General features: G+C 47.8%; 1 protein-coding gene across 3 annotated transcripts in view; it reads left to right on the forward strand.

The window, feature by feature from the left end:
- NCK2 (NCK adaptor protein 2) overlaps positions 1–19,412 on the forward strand; it is a 138,718-nt gene extending 119,306 nt beyond the window's left edge. For all 3 annotated transcript variants that reach the window (XM_081253923.1, XM_081253925.1, XM_081253924.1), the window contains exon 5: positions 18,129–19,412. In XM_081253923.1, coding sequence (XP_081110049.1) covers positions 18,129–18,323 — 195 coding nt within the window. In that variant the 3' untranslated portion in view covers positions 18,324–19,412. The remainder of the gene's footprint in view (positions 1–18,128) is intronic.
- Positions 19,413–20,647: the final 1,235 nt, after the last annotated feature.

The raw sequence follows: 20,647 nt of genomic DNA on the forward strand, positions 1-20,647 counted from the left end.
TTTTCCGCCGTCTACTGCCTCTGCTTCCTGCCACTGTCTCCCTGTCTCCTTTCCTCCCCTCCTTTGTCTTTTTTTTCTGTTCATTTTGGCATCTCTAAGGTGAGAGCCTGGCTTCCAAAGCCAGCGCCAGGCCGGTGTGAGCCCTGAGCTTCATAATCTTGCACAGTTCTGGGTCAGCATTCCTGCCAGACTCAGAGGCATCCCCATTTAATTTCCTTTCCTTCCTTGTGGTCTTTGGGCCCAGGGCTCGCCTTTGGTTGAGGTAACTGCAGGACCTCCTCTGTAAGCACAGCTTTTTTAGAGTGCATCTTCAAGATGTGTTTCATTTTTAAAATATCCTGAGTGATTCCAAGATAAATAAGCTCGACTCTTGCTTGATATTTTGCATTTAAAAATATTTCATATTTTTCTGTTTTGAAAAGTAAAAATATACCCAGCTCTGAGTCCTGGGAAATCTGTGCTTGCGGGGGATGGATGCGGGGGGGGAGGGAGGGATGTGCATATTTCAGAAAAACAAGCAAAACTTTGGCATATCCTGCAATATCCCGGGTCAGTGATATGCTGGCTGTTTCACAGGTATCTGTTAGACATGTTTCATCAGTCAGTGAATGAACCGGACCACCCTGCTTTGGCTTTCCTTCCTGTCCTGAATCTTAATATCGACTTAATATTCTTTCTTCATCTTCTCTCTCCCCCTCCCTCACTCTCCTCCTTCATCTGCAATTGTCATTTATCCTCAGCAGCTAAAGATGAAACGGTATGGCTTCTTATTCTCCATATTTAACCATCATACCTCCACCTGCTAATCCAAACCTCATTCAATCTAGCAAATTCAAAATTCCTACCTGCCTTCTGATGCTCATCGTAAATCCTTATATATTTGTTCAGTCTTATCCTGTGGATATGGTTAGGAAGCTGTACTTATGATGAAGAATAATCAGTAACTAGATTTCTGTGTGCTCTGTAAGTGGTCAGTGTTTTATCTCTTCCATGACTATAGAAAGTGACAGGTTACAACTAGGATGAGGTCTGCAAAGCATCAGCCTGTGGTATAGGAAGGCATTTTTCTCTGTAAGACATTAAGGATCCCAAAGAGAACATCTGTTTCACCTTATTTATTGTGTCCGACAGTAGTATTTAGATACTAATTTCTTGTAATACAGCATAGTCACGTGTGAAAAGACTTGCTAAAGATAACTTACTGTATATATTGCCACACTAACAGTCTATTTGGGTTTCATCTCTTACTCTTTTTTAAAAAATCTATTAAAATTATTTGGCCAGGAAGAAACAGAATAGAAGGATCAGCATAGTTCCTTGCTATATTTTTCAAATTACATTTCTTATAGTAATTGGAACTTTTAACCGAAACTATTTTCAGGCAGTTTCATCACTCCATCTCTCCAGATCAGTGGTGCTCAAACTGCAGGTGTGTCAGAAGCTTCTGGAGGGCTTGGTCCCAACAACCCACAAAGTGCCCAAGAATTTGCCTTTCTAGCAATTCTCTGGTGATGTGGATGATCTAGGGACCACACTTTGAAAACCCCTGGTTCCTGTTGTGACATCTTCATGGTTTTATACATATTTACAGCAATTATTTAAACTCATTTCTGCTTACCTCTACATTTCCAAGAAATATAAAGATGCTTCAAGGTGAAAATTATAACTATCATGAGGCTTAATTTTATGTAGACCATTAGGTTTTGTTGAGTGGAATTCATCTCCGGAAAGTGTTTTCTGTTCGTTTTTTAGCTGTTTAGAGTTTGGTGACAAGCCAGCTGTGTTTGCAGTGCGTTTCTGGCGGAGGATGGGAAAGGCTTCAGAGCCAGAGCAGAGTGAGGGCTGCTCCCTGCATAGCTCAGAAGATGAGCAGCGTGGCATGAATTCCCTCCTGCAGAGACTTGCTGACAAGCTTCCTAAGTCCATGGTCTGACACCACGATCCCTAGACATTTCCTCATAAATTCGTTAATGTTAAGAAAAAGCTTGTTGTACGCATCTTTCCAGCTGCAAACATGATGTTGTTTTTAATTCAGGCTTTTGGCCCAGGACCTGATGGAAATTTTAAGCCTAGATTTTAAAAAATATTTCTCCCTTCAAGCGTATTGAATTCTTAAACCTGGAAGGGCCACAAAGATCAGTTCGTTTGGGCACTTTTCTAAGCAGAGCTCACTCCTCATCACCTGATTCTCAGACCCCAGCCTTGTCGGCCCTGACTGGCTCTTCAATACTTGACGTTAAAAAACCAAACAAGATTCAAACCCCCGTACCCTATACTGGGGTCAGTGAAGAAGACACGAGTCCTATCTAAAGCTAGTCCCTAAAGTATAATCAATAGTGGCCCCTGCTCAGTGTGTCCTCTTTTCTCTTGGGGCCCCTGGAGGACCCCTGAGCTGCCCGAGGCCTCGTTTAAAGGCGTGGCTCCCAGTTCTTCCCAAAGGCGGGGCCTTGCTGGTTCCGTTCTGTGTGAGCTCCACCTCGGGGCTCCTGTGTTAGCACAGAGCTTGTTAACAGTGCACGGAACTAGCAGGCAAAGAATAACCGGCCTTTCAGTAATACAGAAGGCACTTGAGAATCGCAGAATTTCAGCCTCAAAGCTATCATTTATTATGAAGGGCTTTAGATGGAATTTTGTTTTGTTTTTAATTTTAAAAAAATTTTTATTGGGGTGTCGTTGATTTACAACGTTGTGTTAGTTTCAGGTGTACAGCAGAGTGAGTCAGTTATACGTATACATGTATCCCCTCTTTTTTAGATTCTTTTCCCATATAGGCCATTACAGAGTACTGAGTAGAGATGTCCTTGTTAGTTATCTGTTTTATATATAGTAATAGTGTACACGGACGGAGTTTCATCTCTGCTATATTATGGGTACAAAAGGTAAATAGGACCAAATCCCTTTTGTTTGGAGGGAGATGATGTAGAAAGCAGAGCAGAGAGAGGCTTGTTACCTGAAACCCACCTGCCTCATGGCACCTGCAGGGGGAGGCCGTGCAGGCCGGGCTGGGCCAGTGGACGCTCGGGGGAGTCGCAGTCACATGGCTGATGGCAGCTGGTGGCTCCCCCGTGTCCACACCTGCATCCCTCCAGGCCCCAGAGCCCTGCCACCCTCTCCCTCCTACACCTGCCGTGCTGCGTGGGCCCTGCTCTCTCTTCCTCTGGACCTCTGCACACATCTGGAGGACTCCGGAGTGCAGTCCCCGCCCCCTGCAGTGCACACACAGCCCTCACGCCTCGTTCCGCCGCCTTGGCATCTGGGAAGCCTCCCTGCGGGCGTGCTCCGGGTCCCACGCGGATCCTGTGCTCGCAGGCGTAACATGGCTGTGCCCGCCCCGTCACGGCCAGCTCAGCACGCGGAGCGCATGCTGCGTCATCCTGCGTCATCCTGCTGGCCCTGGATTCCTCGTGCCACGTGGGACTCCAGGGAGTGTTGTCCCCATTCACGTGTGGAGATCGATTGTCCAGAACGTGCGTGTGGATTCAGGGTGACCGGGAGCCGGCAGGGGCCGCAGCAGGGGGGTACCCAGCCCTTCTGCGCCCGCTGCCCCCTGGGCTCCTGCTCACGCACTCGTGAGCTTGGGTCAGACCCGGTGGCCTCTGGCTTACGATTGCTGCCACCAGAGGGTCCAGATGCCCTCTCCTCAGGCCTGCAAGTGTAATGGGGAGAGAGATGGTCGTCCAGTAAACCACTGGCAACTGAAAAATGACTCTTTCAAGCTAGAAAAGAAAACTGTGTCAAAGTAAACAATTCTTCCATGATAGTTTCAGAAGTGTTTTCTTAACAGTCCCTCAAATCATTAGCTCCCTTGATGTAAACATTTATATTGCTGTCACATAAAATCGCTTGTCCCTATTAGGAATGGGGACTGTCCACATGCACGTTCTGGACAGTCGATCTCCACATGTGAATGTCGAGAACATTTCCTGGAGTCCCGCGCGGAGCTAGGAGTCAAGGGCCAACAGGATGACACACCGTGCACTGCCCCCAAATATTAAAAAGCTGTAGTGGAAATTTAAAAAAAACTGGATCAAACATAATAAGTTTTTGGCACTTAATGTATTGGAAAGTTGTGTACGGATACAACATGTAGACCTTTCAGTCTTTACTTTTAGCTACAGCTCAAAAGAAACAACTACAGAAATAACCCTGAACAGGCTTGTCCTCTAGACTGAGGGCTCCCTTTGGTTTACAGAAGAGGTGAAAGTTAGGCTTAGCTCCCGGTAATCTGATGGTCACTGCACTCTATTAGCAATGAGAGAAAATGGTTGAAATTGTTAGGGTTTCTTTGAACTGTACCTGTTGTTTTTTTTTTTTTTTTTTTTTGTGGTACGCGGGCCTCTCACTGTTGTGGCCTCTCCCGTGGCGGAGCACAGGCTCCGGACGTGCAGGCTCAGCGGCCATGGCTCACGGGCCCAGCCGCTTCGCGGCATGTGGGCTCTTCCCGGACCGGGGCACGAACCCGTGTCCCCTGCATCGGCAGGCGGACTCTCCACCACTGCGCCACCAGGGAAGCCCTGTACCTGTTGTTTTTAACAGCACACACGCACGGGCAGACCTGGAGTGAGGGGCGGGAGGCTACCGCCTCAGCAGGTGCACATGGGCCCTTCCGGCCCGTGTTTTCTGGCCTGGTTGTGGTTTCTTCCCCTGGTGAAGGGGAAGCACCTTGTGGGGCGAGGTGAGAAGCCTGGACAGAGGGAGGAACATTTGCGTTCGGCTCTGGTCGGTGCTTGCTGAACATTTCTTTCTTGGAGGCAGGCGGGCCCACCTCTTCTCTCCCCACTGCCAGGGGTCTTCACCGCGTGTCCTTTGGAAACAGTTCCTTGGCGACTTGCAGAAGAAATTCTACAAGAAGCATTTACATTTGGGTCTCGAGATGCGGGCAAGGAACATACTTGCCCAGCAGAGATGGTGTCCGAGGCATCTAACACTCCCGATATTCAGATACTCAGGAGGCCCGGTGGGTGTACCAGCCAGAGCTGGGCAGAGTTACATTTCAAGGGGGTTGAGATAGAAAAACGTTAAGTTCAGGGATGATTGTTGCCTGACCCCAGGCCAGAGGGGGGCAACCCTTTTTGGCTCAGGAGCCGGGTCGGAGCCGTGTCGAGGGTGATCTGAAGGAAATGATGGGTTCCTTTGTACCCCCACCGAGGCCCCTCCTCTCAGCATCCCTTCTGCCAGGGACCCCCTGCCGATTCCTGCAGTAACTTCCAAGGCAGGAGAGCACGTGTCCAAACCCATCCTGCTACTTTGGTTTCCTCTGTCCAGACTATAAGGTTTCCACCGGAATTACACCAGTTTTTAGCACATAAACTTTTTTTTAAAATGTTTTTTATTGTGGCAAAATATATATAACATAAAAGTTGAACATTTTAATCATTTTCAAGTGTAAGTTCAGCGACGTTAAGCGTATTCCATTGTTGTGCAAGCGTTGCCACCATCCCTCCCCAGAGCTTTTCCGTTTCCCTCGCTGGAACTGTGTCCCCATTAAATGATAACTCCCCATCCCCTCCCCCAGCCCCAGGCTGCTTTCTACTCTCTGTCTCTATGAATTTGACTAAGTACCTCATATAAGTGGAATCATGCAGTGTCTGGGCTTTTGTGTCTGGCTTACTTCACTCAGCATGATGTCCTCAAGGCTTATCCATGCTGCAGCCTGGGTCAGCATGTCCTTCCTTTTTTAAAGCTGAATGATACTCCATGGTATGGATGGACCACACTTTGTTTATCCATCATCTATCAAAGGACAGGTGGGTTGCTTCCACCTTTTGGCTACCGTGAATAACGCCACTGTGAACATGGGTGTGTAAGTGTCTGTTCAAGTCCCGCCTTCAGTTCTTGAAGGTCTATACCCAGCAGAGTTTTTGGAGCAAATGGTGATTCGTCGGTGAATTTTTTGAGGAACTGCAGTCTGTTTTCCACTGCGGCTGCACCACTTTACCTTTCACCAGCTGTGCGCAGAGCTTCCAGTTTTTACACATCCTTGCCAACAGTTGTTTTGGTGTTTTTGTTTTTTCATAATAACCAGCCTCATAGGTGCAAAGTGGTGCCTCACTGTGGTTCCGATTTACATTAGCACAGAGCCTTTCAGTCTCAGCTGCGCTTTTGGCCTATTTGTGGGTGTTTTTCACGGCGCTGTTACCAAGCAGTTCCTAAACGTGGCCTCAGTAGCACGGCAAGAGCAGCACAGAGAAATAAAAGAGTCGCCCCATGGAGCTTATAACACAGAAAGCTGTTTTATCATTCTGTTAGATCACCCTTCCTAGGCGTCCAATGAGCCTTCTTTTATTTTTATTTTATTTTATTATGTTTTGGCCATGCCACGCAGCATGTGGGATCTTAGTTCCCTGACCAGGGATCGAACTTGCGCCCCCTGCATTGAAAGCGTGGAGTCTTAACCACTGGACCACCAGGGAAGTCCCAATCTAGCCTTCTTTTTTTTTTTTGTGGTACGTGGGCCTCTCACTGCCGTGTCCTCTCCGTTGCGGAGCACAGGCTCCGGACGCGCAGGCTCAGTGGCCATGGCTCACAGGCCCAGCCGCTCCGCGGCATGTGGGATCTTCCTGAACTGGGGCACGAACCCATGTCCCCTGCATCGGCAGGCAGACTCTCAACCACTGCACCACCAGGGAAGCCCCTAGCCTTCTTTTAATCAAAATTGATTCCCTGTCTGTACTTATGCCACAAGCTGTCCATTGATATGTGTATGTATATAATATCATTTATTATTGATTAAGTCACTCCAGGCATGGCATGGCCAAAAGACAGAGAATGACAAGGGCACTATTCTAAAAGTCTGTCCTCTGAGGTGTTCCCATTAACTTTAGGAAATGCATCTGGGGACGCAGGGAGGGATAATCACACATGCACCTACTAACTTACAAATGGACCGCAAACACTTCTGTTGAAATATTAGGTAGATGGACTTTGAGGGCCCTACTGTGGTTGCTGGTCGATTTCTCTTCACTTGTGTAAACAAGTTTATTTCAGAAGCTAATAAGGGCGATCATATTTGATTATGTCACCTGTGGGATTGTCTTTAAGCCTATAGAGTAAATATTTCTGAGACACGTTTATAGGAGAAGAGAAAATGCCAGTCAGAAGGTAAACTGATGTAAACACAAAGAGTAGAGCTCCTGTATAGAGAGGGAGTCAATTTTGATTAAAAAAGGCTCTGCTGGATGGCTGGGGGTGGCGGTGATCTAATGGGTGATGGACCTGGAAGGCCACTTTTCTGAGATTAGAACCGGGAGAGTATTGATCAGCAGAGTACAATCTGCCTTCAGCCCACTGGCTCTCAGGTTTCTTTGGCAAAGGAACTACTTCTCTGGACAAGAGAATACCTTCCTTAAAGAAGCAAAAAAGAGAGAAAAATTTCCATGTACCAGACAAGGGGGAAAGAATGATACAGCTTTTGATAAGGAACCAACAAGGTGACCCCTCTTTGGGGGCAGAGAGAGCGTTAAATATTGGTATCAATTGTTGGTGCTTGAAGACCAGCATGACCAGAAATCCACCCAGCGCCCACCTGGGAGGCTCAGTAGACCACACAAGGGGCACTTCTATTCTCATCTTGCCCTAAAATCTGAAGTGAAAGATACGTGGACATTTTAAGGTTATTAAAGACTCAGGAGGGCCTGGGAGCAAGGTCCCTGCTTCCTCTCTTATTTCTTCACAGCCACGTGCTTAGAAAAAAACCGTATCAGTACCTAGGCTATTGGGGATGGAGGATGAAGCAAAGGATATTATGGACTGTTCTCAGTGCTCCTTTTTTTTTTTTAATACTTGTGATGAGAAAATCGTGATTAAATCTTGAGTAAAGGAGAGAAAGATTTGACCAGGGAGTCTACTTTATAAAAATGCAAAGGTGCTTTTCAGCAAGTGTTTGAAACAATGGATCAAGTTGGTGAAGCTGTAGAAATAGTATCAAAGAGGGTATAATTTGGTTTTCCTTTCTAAAAGTTGTTGTGAGCAGAAATTGCAAAGAGGTAAGATGTAAGAATTACCCGAAGGAACGAATAGTGGAAGAGATGCTCAAATTTAGAGATTCACCTGTCAGTGCACTTATTGAGCACCTACTGTGATCCCGGTGTGGAGATGTGGAGTTCAATCAGGTTCTAGTACTTAGAGGGATTATATTCAAATAGGGACCTAAAACCTAAAAAAAAAAAAAAAATAGTGATAATAAAAGCCCTGAGAGAGGGTGGTTTTTTGTCAGTCTATCAGCTGTCCTCACACTCCCCTTGGAAAATGACTTCCTAAAATGTCAGGTGAGTGAATGACTTAAACTAACAGATAATTCTTCAGAACCCCAGGTTCAAAAACTGTGAGAACAGAAAAGTCAATCCTTCGAAGAATAGTCCGAGGGAAGGAGAGAACAAGAAGTGATATGATGGTTAAATTAAATTTGAAAACTTAGCACAGTATTTTGCAAAGAGAAATTATACCAAATAAGGAGAAAGGGAACCATGGGGAAGTTTGGACAGTGGGAAGAAGCAGGAAGATAGGATTGAAGGGAGGACGGAAGCTAGGTGTTCCAAAATTGGAAACAGGTACAGGACCCAGTCTAGATTTTAGTCCAGCCCAAGACAGCTTTAACAAGTTGCGGTCCCGTGGTGGCTTAAAAAGATGTCTACAAATCATCTGATACCCCTCCTTTCAAAGGGTGGAGGTGACGGCCTCCCCATCAGCAGGGTGTCACTTGATAACTCACACCTGATGAATAGAATGTGGTAGGAGAGGTGGTGGGCGACTTCCGGGACTGGATCGTAAGTGCATGTGGCTTTGCTGCGTCTGGGATCGCTTGATTTGAGGGGAGCCGGCCGCCACGTTGTGGAGGTGCTGGGGCAGCGCCATGGGGAGGCTGCAAGGCCAGGGATGGAGGCCTCCAAGCGGCTCATGTGAGCGGACCACCTTGTACGTGGACCTGCTTCCCCAGCTGGGCCTTCAGATGACCACAGCCTCAGCCCATGTCTTCACTACAGCCTGATGGAGCTTCGCGGCTCCAGGTCAGTCAAGGTTTAAGGTACTCCCAAATTCCCAATTATAAATTTTTATTTAAGCCCCTGGGTTTGGGGGGAGATTTGTTACACAGCGGTAGACAAATAGTACAAGCAGCCCAGGTAGAAAACAGGACCATAATGAGATAGGAGACAACAGGAACTGAAAATTAAAGTTCAGGAGATCGTGCTTTGCCCTTTGTGTTTAAAGAGAGAACAGACAGGTGGCTTTCACGTCAGCGATGTTCCTTTCCTTCTGCTGAAACCCAGAAGGAGACCTCAGAGGTACCAGGTGGCAGACGTAGGGGTCTGTACAGCCTCAGTCACTCACTCCTGGGCCAGTTAGCTCGGCGACCATCTGTTGAGTGCTTATTATATATCAGGCCCAGTTTTTTCTCCCAAATATATAAAAATAAGAAAGAAGGAGCCTCTCCCTCAGAAAGCTTAGAGCCTCGTAGGAGAGCCATGTAAACAAGCGCTGATGAGAGTGATCAGGGTGCAGTGCGGTGTAGTGCTTCTGTGATAGGATGTAGGCCTCTTGTAGGTGATGTGGAAAGTGTGTTCTCTGGAGACTTTAATGGAAAGACTTTAAAAAAATTGACGAGATGCTGATGGCTGTCTTTATAAAGCTTCCTAGAAGGAACTTAAAGAAGGGCCACTAGGTGACAGTTTTGCTTAATACCTCCCCAAAGATGCTGTGCTTCTGACATTACTGTAGTTTATTCAACTGCCCCAGTCTCTTCCCAGTTTCAGGAGGTATCTCTGTTCTATAGTTGCAAAAACTGAAGAACTGTTGGGAAACTTGCCCAGGGTCTCAAAGCCAGTAAGTAAAGGAGCCAAAACAGGAGAACAGGCAGCCTGGTAATAGAGCCAGTGACTCAGCTCTCCTGCTTCTCAGCAGCACGACTGTGGTGGAGAACTGGGGCCTGGATGGGTCGCCGCCTGCCCGTGTCATGTGACCATCTGCTCATGGTGGACTGGTTTCTTACAGACTGGCGCTTCTTCTGAAAAAGAAAAGCTGGACAAAACATTGAGACAAACACAAAGCAGCAGAGAAGTAGACCTTCAGTAGTCTATGGTGCTGGGGGGCAGAAATGGGAGGTCAGGCCCACTGAGGGGGCAGGGCCTCCAAAAGTCTTTACACTGGGATCAAAGGCAAACTGGGAATAACACCAGACTGTGATCAGTTACATCCCTCATTGAACTAAGGTGCCCTGCCCACCCTGGGTGCAGAAACAACGCAAACCCTCTCAGAGGACAGTAACACCATTGAGAACCTCAGAGTGTCTCTTTGATTTTGTTTTAGACACAATATGCAGTGTTCAAAGAAAAATTACCAGGAGACAAAACTAGATGACCAAAATCAAAGGGGGCAAAAAAAAAGACATTAGAACAGACCCACAGATTTCGAGTTTTCATTTTATTTATTTATAAATTATTTATTTATTTCTGTTTTTGGCTGCGTTGGGTCTTCGTTGCTGCGCACAGGCTTTCTCTAGTTGTGTTGAGCGGGGGCTACTCTTGGTTGCAGTGTGCGGGCTTCTCATTGCAGCGGCCTCTCTTCTTGCAGAGCACGGTCTCTAGATGCACGGGCTTCAGTAACTGTAGCATGGGGGCTCAGTAGTTGTGGCTCATGGGCTTAGTTGCTCTGTGGCATGTGGGATCTTCCTGGACCAGGGTTCAAACCCGTGTCCCCTGCATTGGCAGGCAGATTCTTAACCACTGCGCCACCAGGGAAGTCCAGATTTTGAGTTTTGAAATGCAGTCTTTAAGGTATGTGGATAAATAGGTTCAAGAAACTCAGCAAGGTGAATGTGAGCAGAGAATTAGAAGTAGTAAGGGAGAATCAAGTGAGAATCCTAGGACTAAAAAATACAGTAACTGATGGGCTTCCCTGGTGGCGCAGTGGTTGAGAGTCCGCCTGCCGATGCGGGGGATGCGGGTTCGTGCCCCAGTCTGGGAGGATCCCACATGCTGCGGAGCGGCTGGGCCCGTGAGCCATGGCTGCTGGGCCTGCGCGTCCGGAGCCTGTGCTCCGCAGTGGGAGAGGCCACAGCAGTGAGAGGCCCGCGTACAGCAAAAATATAAAAAAATAAAAAATATAAAAATAAATTAAAAATACAGTAACTGAAATTAAGGACTTGGTGGGTTTACAGCAGATTAAACGCAGCTGAAGAAAGGATTAGTAAATAGGAAGATAGCTCAGAGGAAGAGAGATTTTAGGATACACATGCAAAAAAATAAAAGGGCAGAAAATACAGAAAAGAGTGTAGAGATTTTGCTACAGACTGAATGTTTGTGTGTTGTCCTCCCCCCCACCTACTTCCCGCCTTGTTAAATTCATAGGCTGAAGGCTGATCCCCAGTATGATGGGACTGGGAGGGAGCCCTCATGAATGGGATTAGTGCCCTTATAAAAGAGACCCCCAGAGAGCTCCCCGGCCCCTCTGCCACATGAGGACACAGTGAGAGGATGGCTGGCTGTGAACCAGGAAGCAGGTCTTCACCAGACACTGAATCTCCTGGCTACTTCACCTTGGACTTCCAGCCTCCCGAACTGTGAGGAATACACTTCTGTCATTTTTAAACCACCCAGTTTATGGTATTCTGTTGTCGTAAACAAAACTAAGATTTACAGGACCAAGTGAGAGGTTTAACATACATGTAATTGGTGTCCCCAAAGAGGGGATGTCGGGGTGGGGGTGGACAGGAGGGTGGAGCTGTATTTGAAGAGAGGCGTGCCCCTGCCCCGTGACTCACTAGTGGCCGAGCCTGGTCTTCCAGCTTCAAGTCCAGCACCTTTAGAACATCTTTCATTGTGACACGTAATACACAAAAAAACTTCATTTAAGAAGTACTTGCTGGGCTTCCCTGGTGGCGCAGTGGTTGAGAGTCTGCCTGCCGATGCAGGGGACACGGGTTCATGCCCTGGTCTGGGAAGATCCCACATGCCACAGAGCAGCTGGGCCTGTGAGCCATGGCTGCTGAGCCTGTGCGTCCGGAGCCTGTGCTCCGCAACGGGAGAGGCCACAACAGTGAGAGGCCCGCGTATTGCAAAAAAAAAAATGTACTTGTTGAACCCAGGTCAGGAAGGTCGAAAAATAGGGCCCAGGTCAAGGTCAAGAGATGGGAGGTTGCTGGCCCTCTGGAAGCTACTCCCATACCTGTGTGTGCTTCCTGATTGCACCACACCTCCTGCTAGAGATCACTGCTCCCTTTCATTGTGAGCTGGTCGTTTTCTTTACTGTTTTAGACCTATGTTTGTGTGTTTTGGTTCTGCCTGCTTCTGGGTTGTACAGTTGATATCGCACTGTGGCTGTTCTGTTCTTACTTTCTTCTTTTGTCCACACTTTGTGAGATCGTTCAGTCCGTGTTGACGCATTCATTTTGTTGTGTGATGAAGTGTCCCCTCCTGTGTTTATTGACTCCTGCGGTGGACGTGAGGCACGTCAGCACCTGGGGCCAGCATGAGTAGTCCTGCCCAGACGTTCATGAACCTGTCCCCTGCTGCATCTGTACACGCTCCTCTGAACCCGAGCACGTCCTGGGGTGAAACAGCCGGGTCCTGGAGAAAGCGTGTCTTCAGCTTCTCGATGATGCAGAGACCCTGTATCCAGGCCCGCAGCAGTTCTGGCTCGTGCTTCCACCACCAGGAGGGGTTCCCAGTACAGCTCTCTCCCTACCTCGGAAATGACTGTGGCTTGTTGGCTCCGGATGAGGGACTCACCCTGTACCCAGCATGGGAAGCGCACAGCACTCCCTCGTGTGGGCCTGCGTCTCCAGGCCATTCACGCCCCAGATGCTGGGCTGGTGGGTTTCGGTCCTCTTTCTCAATGCAGACAGGCCAGCAGACACCTGTCAAGGTTCTGTGACAAGCTTAGGGTTAGAGCATCGCTGAGTCCTCCTGCCAGCACCCCTCCGCCAGTGCAGGCGAGTGTGGCTCCATCCTTCTTCACTCGACTCCCCGGAGGCTGTTTGGGAGCTGAGCCTGGGAGGATCACAGCCCTCATGTACAAGGCCGATGGGGCCGACTTCTCAGGGATCGTGCGGGGCAAGTTCGTTCTGGGTCTGGAGCAGCTGCGTCTCCGTCAGATCCAGGGGACTGGCTCAGTGTGAAGGGAAGAGAGTCCCTGCTGTCGCTTCTGGGGGCTCCCCCACAGGGACTGTCTAGAGAAGGGCCTGACTTCTCAGGACAGGGTCAGAAGGGCATCCGCCGCCTGGGGGTGAGCTTGGCCCGGCGGAGCCGCCTCCTTCGAGAGGCTACTTAGCCCGTAAAGCTCATTCCTGTCTTGTCCTCGTGGCTCTGAGCATTTGAAAACACTTCTGGTGGTTGGCTCAGAGTCCATTTCTCAGACTGCATCAGGATCCCCGGGAGGGCTCATGAAACACAGATGATGGCTGGGCCCCGCCCCAGAGCTGCTGATTCAGGGGTTCCATGGCGGGGCCTGAGAATTCGATGTTTCACCTGACGGATTCCCAGGAGATACTTATGCTGCGGTCTTTGGAGCTCAGTTTGAGAACCAATGGTCCAGCTCATCTTCAGGCTTTGTTTAGAATTTAGTGGTAACACGTAATAGTGCATTTTAGTACATAGATTGGAAAATGTACTCCTGCTGAATTGCGATTTCCCCAAAGGTTCAGCAGCCCTGCTTGACATAAATTTAGTTCATTCTATGTCCTTAACTTCAAGGTTTCTACTCAGGAGCCCACGAAACTAAAAATTACTTTCTCTGCTGCCTTGGTTTTCCGGCTGTAATGCACATACACACATGACACACCATGATGTTAAATGCAGGAGCTTAAAAAAGCAAATTCAGCAAATTCGTCTGTTGATCACGGGGCTTAATTACAACTGAGCCTCTCACATCCGACTCTGACTGACTCACCTGCTTCCTCCGTACGCTGCCACTTTGTCTGTGAATTGATTAAAGTATCTCCAACACTAGCTCAGTGCCTGGCTTGTGCTAAACTCTACAACTGGAGTCGCCTTCTGTCTTTATCTGAAGGCACAGACTTATGGCACGGAATGTATATGCTTATAAAAATCAACAGATGCTCGAAACTAAACGTGACCTCACAAAAACCGGAAGCCCCAGGAGAGAGCTGAGCCGTCCCTAGTGTGTATGTGCTGCTGGAGCCAGGGGCGTGGTGACTGCCCATGGAGCTTCTCCTTCACCCACCAGGACTGATCACCGTGTGACAGTGGCCCCAGGGCCGATGCTCCGGGCCATCCTGTGCAGAGTACCTGTCGGGCGGTACCTGTTTTAGTTCTATTTTCAAAACCATATACGACATCCAACTTGGGTGGGAATACTGGAAACACTGAGGCCAGCTCACATCCATCGTGTTCAGTTTCATGAAAATACTAGTGATTTGAGAATTGTGCCGATGATTACTTAGAATGTCCTTCTGTGCTGTTTAGCTGGTTGACAGGGTCATCCGTGACATCAGCGTTCGTGGTGATTCATTTTTTTTGAGGGGCCATCCAAGGCCCCTGTGCCCCATCTGCAGTCGCCCTCCTGGGCTGGCTCAGAAATTCTTCACCCCATGGTGATTCATTTCTAAGAGATCAAGTTGGGGAAATAATTTTCAAGTTCTGTGTCTCCTTCCCCACCTGCTCTGGGCCCCTAATCCTCTAATGGCCATGATTCTGTAACTAATACATAGCCCAAGGCCTAATCAGAGATAAAACTTCCTGTCTCTTCCTGGGTTTCCTCCAAGTCATCAAGCCCTGGGTTTAGTATGGAGCTAAGGTGAGGTTTTTCCCCTAAAGATTTGTTTTTATTTGGTTGGTTTGGGGCAAAGGGACACACAAATACAAACTATAAATCCATGTGTCTCTGAGATGCGTTTCTGCCGACAGCTGTGACAGGTGGCAGCCCGCCCCAGAGTTGGATTTTCTCAGACCCCCATTTCCCTGAGTTGTCATTCGTTTATACGGAGTGATCTCTTGTTTTGCAAGATTTGTACACTTTAAATCAAATGTTTGCAAAGTCGGCGTAAAAGCCAGTGGATGGGGGCAGGGTGCTTGCTGGTTTTGTCCTGTTGGGAGGGACGCGAAGCAGGGGCCAAGCTGGTGGGTGCTCACCAGCAATAAGTTCCTGGGTTTGGAGAAAGGAGGCAGCCTGGTCTAGGAATTCAGTTTAGACCTGGATTATCCGGCGCCCACCATCCGTAGGGCTCCCTGTGGAACACAGCCGTGGATTAGACGCGGCCCTACCCGGCCTGATGCGTCAGGACGCTTTCTGCTGGACAGTAGCCGAGGGGTGCAGAGCTTATCCGGTTTGGATGGGGAGGCTTCTCCAGGGTGGTCAGCTTGTGAGCTGAGACCTACGGGAATGGTCGACAAGGAGGGGGACAAAGGCTGGCTCAGAAACCACATGAACAGGAGTGCAAATGGGACTGGGGTTGGGAGGGACCTCCTTTGGTCTCATTGGTCGGATCTGGGGAAGCGGGGACAGCTGACACAGCCCTGGTGGGCCGTGGTGGGTCGCTGGGTTTTATTCTGAGGCCACTGAGGGAGGCCAGTGTCCGTCCTCCTCTCCCTCAGCCGTGCCAGCCACTTAGTGCCTCCGGAGAGGCAGGACCCTCTCCCTTTCTTCACCGACGTCCCCCCTTCCCTCTTCAGCGCTCACCCACCAACGCGCGTCTCGGGCCCAGGTCTGGTTTCTGTGGAGGCCTTTCCTCACCTCCCGCCCCGAGTTTAAATGCCCTGTGCCACCTCAGTACCCTCTCCTTTCTCTCTGCAGAACTCAGCACAATTTGCGCCTATGTACCAGCTCCTTCTTTATCCGTTTCCCCCACTGGATGGTCACTTCCAAGAGAGCAGAAACCCATGTAGAGCATACATGCTGTGCTCTCATGCACACGCATCCAGGGCATGGCCTGTTTGGTGTGAGTCCATGTTCAGTAAATAATTGTTTATCAAATTCACAATGTTTTTTTTCCCCAAAGAATATTCCTCATTCAATGCCTTACCCTACATATTTTTCAATAAATGAGATGAAAGACTAATTTTAATAAAAGTAATAATATCTTTCTAAAGTATAACATATTCACATATACGTAGGGCACTGACATAATCACAAATTTAAACATTTCTCAATAAAATCTGTACATGAACCATAGTATAGCCGCCTCTGGGATACTATGAACCATGTTAAAATTCAACCAGAATTTTCCACTGCTCTTAAAATATTTATTTTTAAATAGCTGAGAATTAGAAAAATTTTAAATTTTTAAATTGAAATATAGTTGATGTACAATATTCTGTAAGTTACAGGTGTACAATATAGTCATTCACAATTTTTAAAGGTTATACTCCATTTACAGTTATTATAAAATACTGTTATTATAAACAGTATTATAAACTGTATAAAATACAGTTATTATAAAATACCTTGTACAGTATATCGTTGTAGCATATTTTATACCTAAAGTTTATACCTCTTAATCCCCTACCGCTATATTGCCCCTCCCCGCTTCCCTCTCCCCACTGGTAACCACTGGTTTGTTCTGTATATCTGTGTGTCAGCTTCTTTTTTATGTTCGCTAGTTTGTTGTATTTCTTACATTCCACATGTAAGTGCTATCATACAGTATTTGTCTTTCTCTGCCTGACTTCTTCACTTAGCATAATGCCCTCCAAGTCCATCCATGTTGCTGCAAAGGACAAAATTTCATTCTTTTTTATGAATGAGTACTATTCCATTGTATATATGTACCACATCTTTTTTATACATTCATCTGTTGACAGACACTTGGGTTGCTTCTGCACCTTGGCAATTGTAAATAATGTGTTAAGAAACGTTGGGCTGCATGTATCTTTTTGAATTAGCATTTTGGGGTGGTTTATTTTTGGATATATACCCAGCAGTGGAATTGCTGGGTCATATGGCAGTTCTATTTTTAGTGTTTTGAGAAACCTCTGTACTCTTCTCCACAGTGGCTGCACCAATTTACATTCCCACCAACAGTGCAAGAGGGTTTCCTTTTCTCCACACTCTCTCCCAACATTTGTTATTTGTGTTCTTTTTGATGACAGTCATTCTGACAGGTGTGGGGTCATATCTCCTTGTGGTTCTGATTTGCATTTCCCTGATGATTAATGATGTTGAGCATCTTCTCATGTGCCTGTTGGCCACCTTCATTTCCTCTCTGGAAAATGTCTATGCCGTTTATCTGCCCATTTTTTTAATTGGGTCGTTTGTGTTTTGATATTGAGTTGTATGAGCTGTTTATATATGTTGGATATATATTTAAAAACCCTTATTGGTCACATCATTTGCAAATATTTTCTCACATTCAGTAGGTTGTCTTTTCATTTTGTCGATGGTTTCTTTTCCTTTGCTGTGCAAAAGCTTTTAAGTTTAATTAGGTCCCATTTGTTTATTTTTGCTTTTATTTCCTTTGCTTTAGGAGACAGATCCAAAAATATATTGCTACAAAATTTATGTCACAGTGTTCTACCTATGTTTTCCTCTAGGAGTTTTATGGATTCCAGTCTTACATTTAGGTCTTTAATCCATTTCGAGTTTATTTTTGTATAATGATGTTAGAGAATGTTCTAATTTCATTCTTTACAAGTGGCTGTCCAACTTTCCCAGCACTGCTTACTGAAGAGACTGTCTTTTCTCCATTGTATATTCTTGCTTCCTTTGTTGTAGATTGATTGACTGTAGGTGTGTAGGTTTATTTTGGGGCTCTCTTTTCTGTTCCATAGACCTATGTGTCTGTTTTTGTGCCAGCACCGTGCTGTTGGGTGAACTTCTAATAGTGGTAGAAGTTAGAGAAAGTGAAACTTCTAGCTGCTGCCTGTATAGAAATCACTTTTTACAAATTCAAGAAATAGCTTGAGGAAATGAAAATTTAACACCGGTTATCACTGGTGCTGTCCGTTCCATAATGAGTCTCCAGTTTTCAAATAACGAAATACATTTAGCACCGAAACCCTACTAAGCAAAGTGTCAGTTTTCTTCACTGCAGAACATGAGCGTCTCAGCCAGCCTCTGGGTCATTGTGAAGATCAGGAGCCGCCCCGGGTGTGGACGCAGAGCCCGGTGCCCCGCCCCCGGCCCTGCTGTGGCTCGTGGCCCAGGGCCGGGTGGTAACTGGTGTTCTCTTTCCTCTGCAGCCCAGTGACTTCTCCGTGTCTCTCAAAGCATCAGGGAAGAACAAGCATTTCAAGGTGCAGCTGGTGGACAACGTCTACTGCATCGGGCAGCGGCGCTTCCACACCATGGACGAGCTGGTGGAGCACTACAAGAAGGCCCCCATCTTCACCAGCGAGCACGGGGAGAAGCTCTACCTCGTCCGGGCGCTGCAGTGAGCCCAGTGGACGCGCCCCGGAAAGGCGCCCCGGCCCGGGCTCTCCTGCAGGCCCGCTGCCGGTGGCCGTCCCGTCCTTGCTCTCTCCAGCTGGCTTCCCTTTCTGTCCGGGTCGGTTCGTTTGCCAACGCCCTCCTTTGCCGTCCCAGGCCCTCCTGGACGGTTTTAGTGATGGGGAGGTGGAAGGGGACGAGTCAACTCACTTTATTCCTTCTCCGTGGGAGCCAGCCTTAGTCTGTGCAAGTCGCTCATGCCAGCAAACCCCCCCTTTAAAGACATCGGGCGCGGTTTGGATGCACCGGAGCTGCCCTTACTTCCGTGAGCCACAGCGCACGTGACAGCGGGGCCGGGCCCTGGGTGGCACCTGCCCAGGGACCACCTGTCCTGGTCCCGGCATCCCTGGATCTGTGTCATTTGCGTTCACACAGCTCTCAGACTCTCCGGGGGTGACCCCGGGCACTCGTAGCAATACTGGAACCACCGGGTGAGACGGGAGGGAGGAAGCTGTCCAGTGCCTTTGGGGCTGCACTTGCAATAAAGAAAAGAGGTCCTGGAAAGTCAGTCCGGAGACTCGGAAAGACAGAGGTTTCGGAAATGTTCCCCCAAGATGTGCCATCTGCATAGTGCTTTTTCCTCTTGCCCTTCGGCTCGTTTCAATTTCACGAGGATGTATTTAATTCTCAAAGTAATATGTATCTATAGCCATTTGTTGACACTAATACAGGTGATTAAGGAAAACAGCTGATCTTTGGGAAAGGGGAGCGACCAACACTTCACACACACACATACACTATATATACATATATATATATATATATATATATATATATATATATATATATATATATAAAATTTGCTTTACAGGGAAATTTTTCAGGGTTTACAAAAGGATATGTGATTGGTAGTAGGAGACACAGAATGTTTATGAAGAAATTGCATTTTCTTTTTTCTTTACATTTGAACTCCTTTATAGTTTAAATATACACTCTTGAGATGGCACATTCCTACAGCTGAGGAAGGGGTCTTGAGACCTCCTAAACTTGCATACTCAGTTTTTTGGATATTGTAATAAAAAAGTATTATGACACGACTCTGTGTGTGTTCATCTGTGGCAAAGCTGGGACTCAGCGATGGGGCAGGAGCCCCTGCAGCCTTTCCTGAAATGCTCAGTGCCCGAGGTGGGGAGCATTTCTAGAGAGGTGTTCTAACAAATTTATTACTTGTGTGTTTTCTTTTTCTACCGCCGCATGTTTGTATCTTGAAATAATTTTGATTAGAGCGACTCCAAGAGAAACCAGAACCTCAAGCTTACCTTTACTCTTACCTTTACTCTTTGGAAATTATCTGTTAAAAATATTTCACCAAACTGTTGTCAGCTAGCCCTCCCTCCTCCAGCTTTCCTCTCTCTCCCCGCTCCAGCTTTCCTCTCCCCTGTCCCGCCTGCCTTCCGTCCCGCCTGCCTTCCGTGCGCTCGGGAAAGCCTTTGTTGACCCCCCAAGGGCACTGGGTACCGGGAATACAGAGCCACAGGGCACGGCCTTGGTGCCCCCATGGCTGATCACAGCTGACATGTGCTCAGCCCTCCCTCTGGGCCGGACATGGCATCCTCGTCCCTGCTCCTCGAGGCAGTCCTGGGATCGTCCCCGTCACACAGATGGAGAAGGTGAGGGACAGGTGATCGCAAGAGGCACGGCTGGTGCCTCATGGGGCAGGTGACAAGCCCAGGACTCTGGCTTTGGGGCCACGCCCTCCCAAGAGCAGCCGGGGAGGCTTCCAGGAGAAGTAAGGTATGTGGTGAGAGTTTGCACTGAATCTGCCATTCCTGTTCTCTGTGAGTTCATTATATCTTTAGTTGTTACCTTTGAAATTAGACATCTGGTGTCTGGGACCTGAGGTTGGGGGCACCTAGTTACATAAGAACAGAGCTCCAGGTGGGTGAGGCAGACCATCACCTTAGCCAAAACAGGTGGGTTCTGGACGTTGTCATGGAAATCCCACTTCCTCCCAACTCTGATCTGCCTGCTGTGTGTACCATGTTGACATCATGCGGGAATCCCTCTACACCGTGAGTGCCTGGACAGTGGAAACACTGATTTACACAGCAATTCAGGAGGAAACAGTTAAAGGACACACTACAGACACACGTTTTGGCTTCAGGAACTTCTTTAAGGCTAATAGTTGTCATTGACAATTTTTTTTTTTTTTTTTTGCCGTACGCGGGCCTCTCACTGTTGTGGCCTCTCCCGTTGCGGAGCACAGGCTCCGGACGCGCAGGCTCAGCGGCCACGGCTCACGGGCCCAGCCGCTCTGCGGCATGTGGGATCC

This window comes from Mesoplodon bidens (assembly GCF_964165515.1).
Source record: "Mesoplodon bidens genome assembly, chromosome: 14".
In the NCBI taxonomy this organism is placed as follows: Eukaryota; Metazoa; Chordata; class Mammalia; order Artiodactyla; family Ziphiidae; genus Mesoplodon; species Mesoplodon bidens.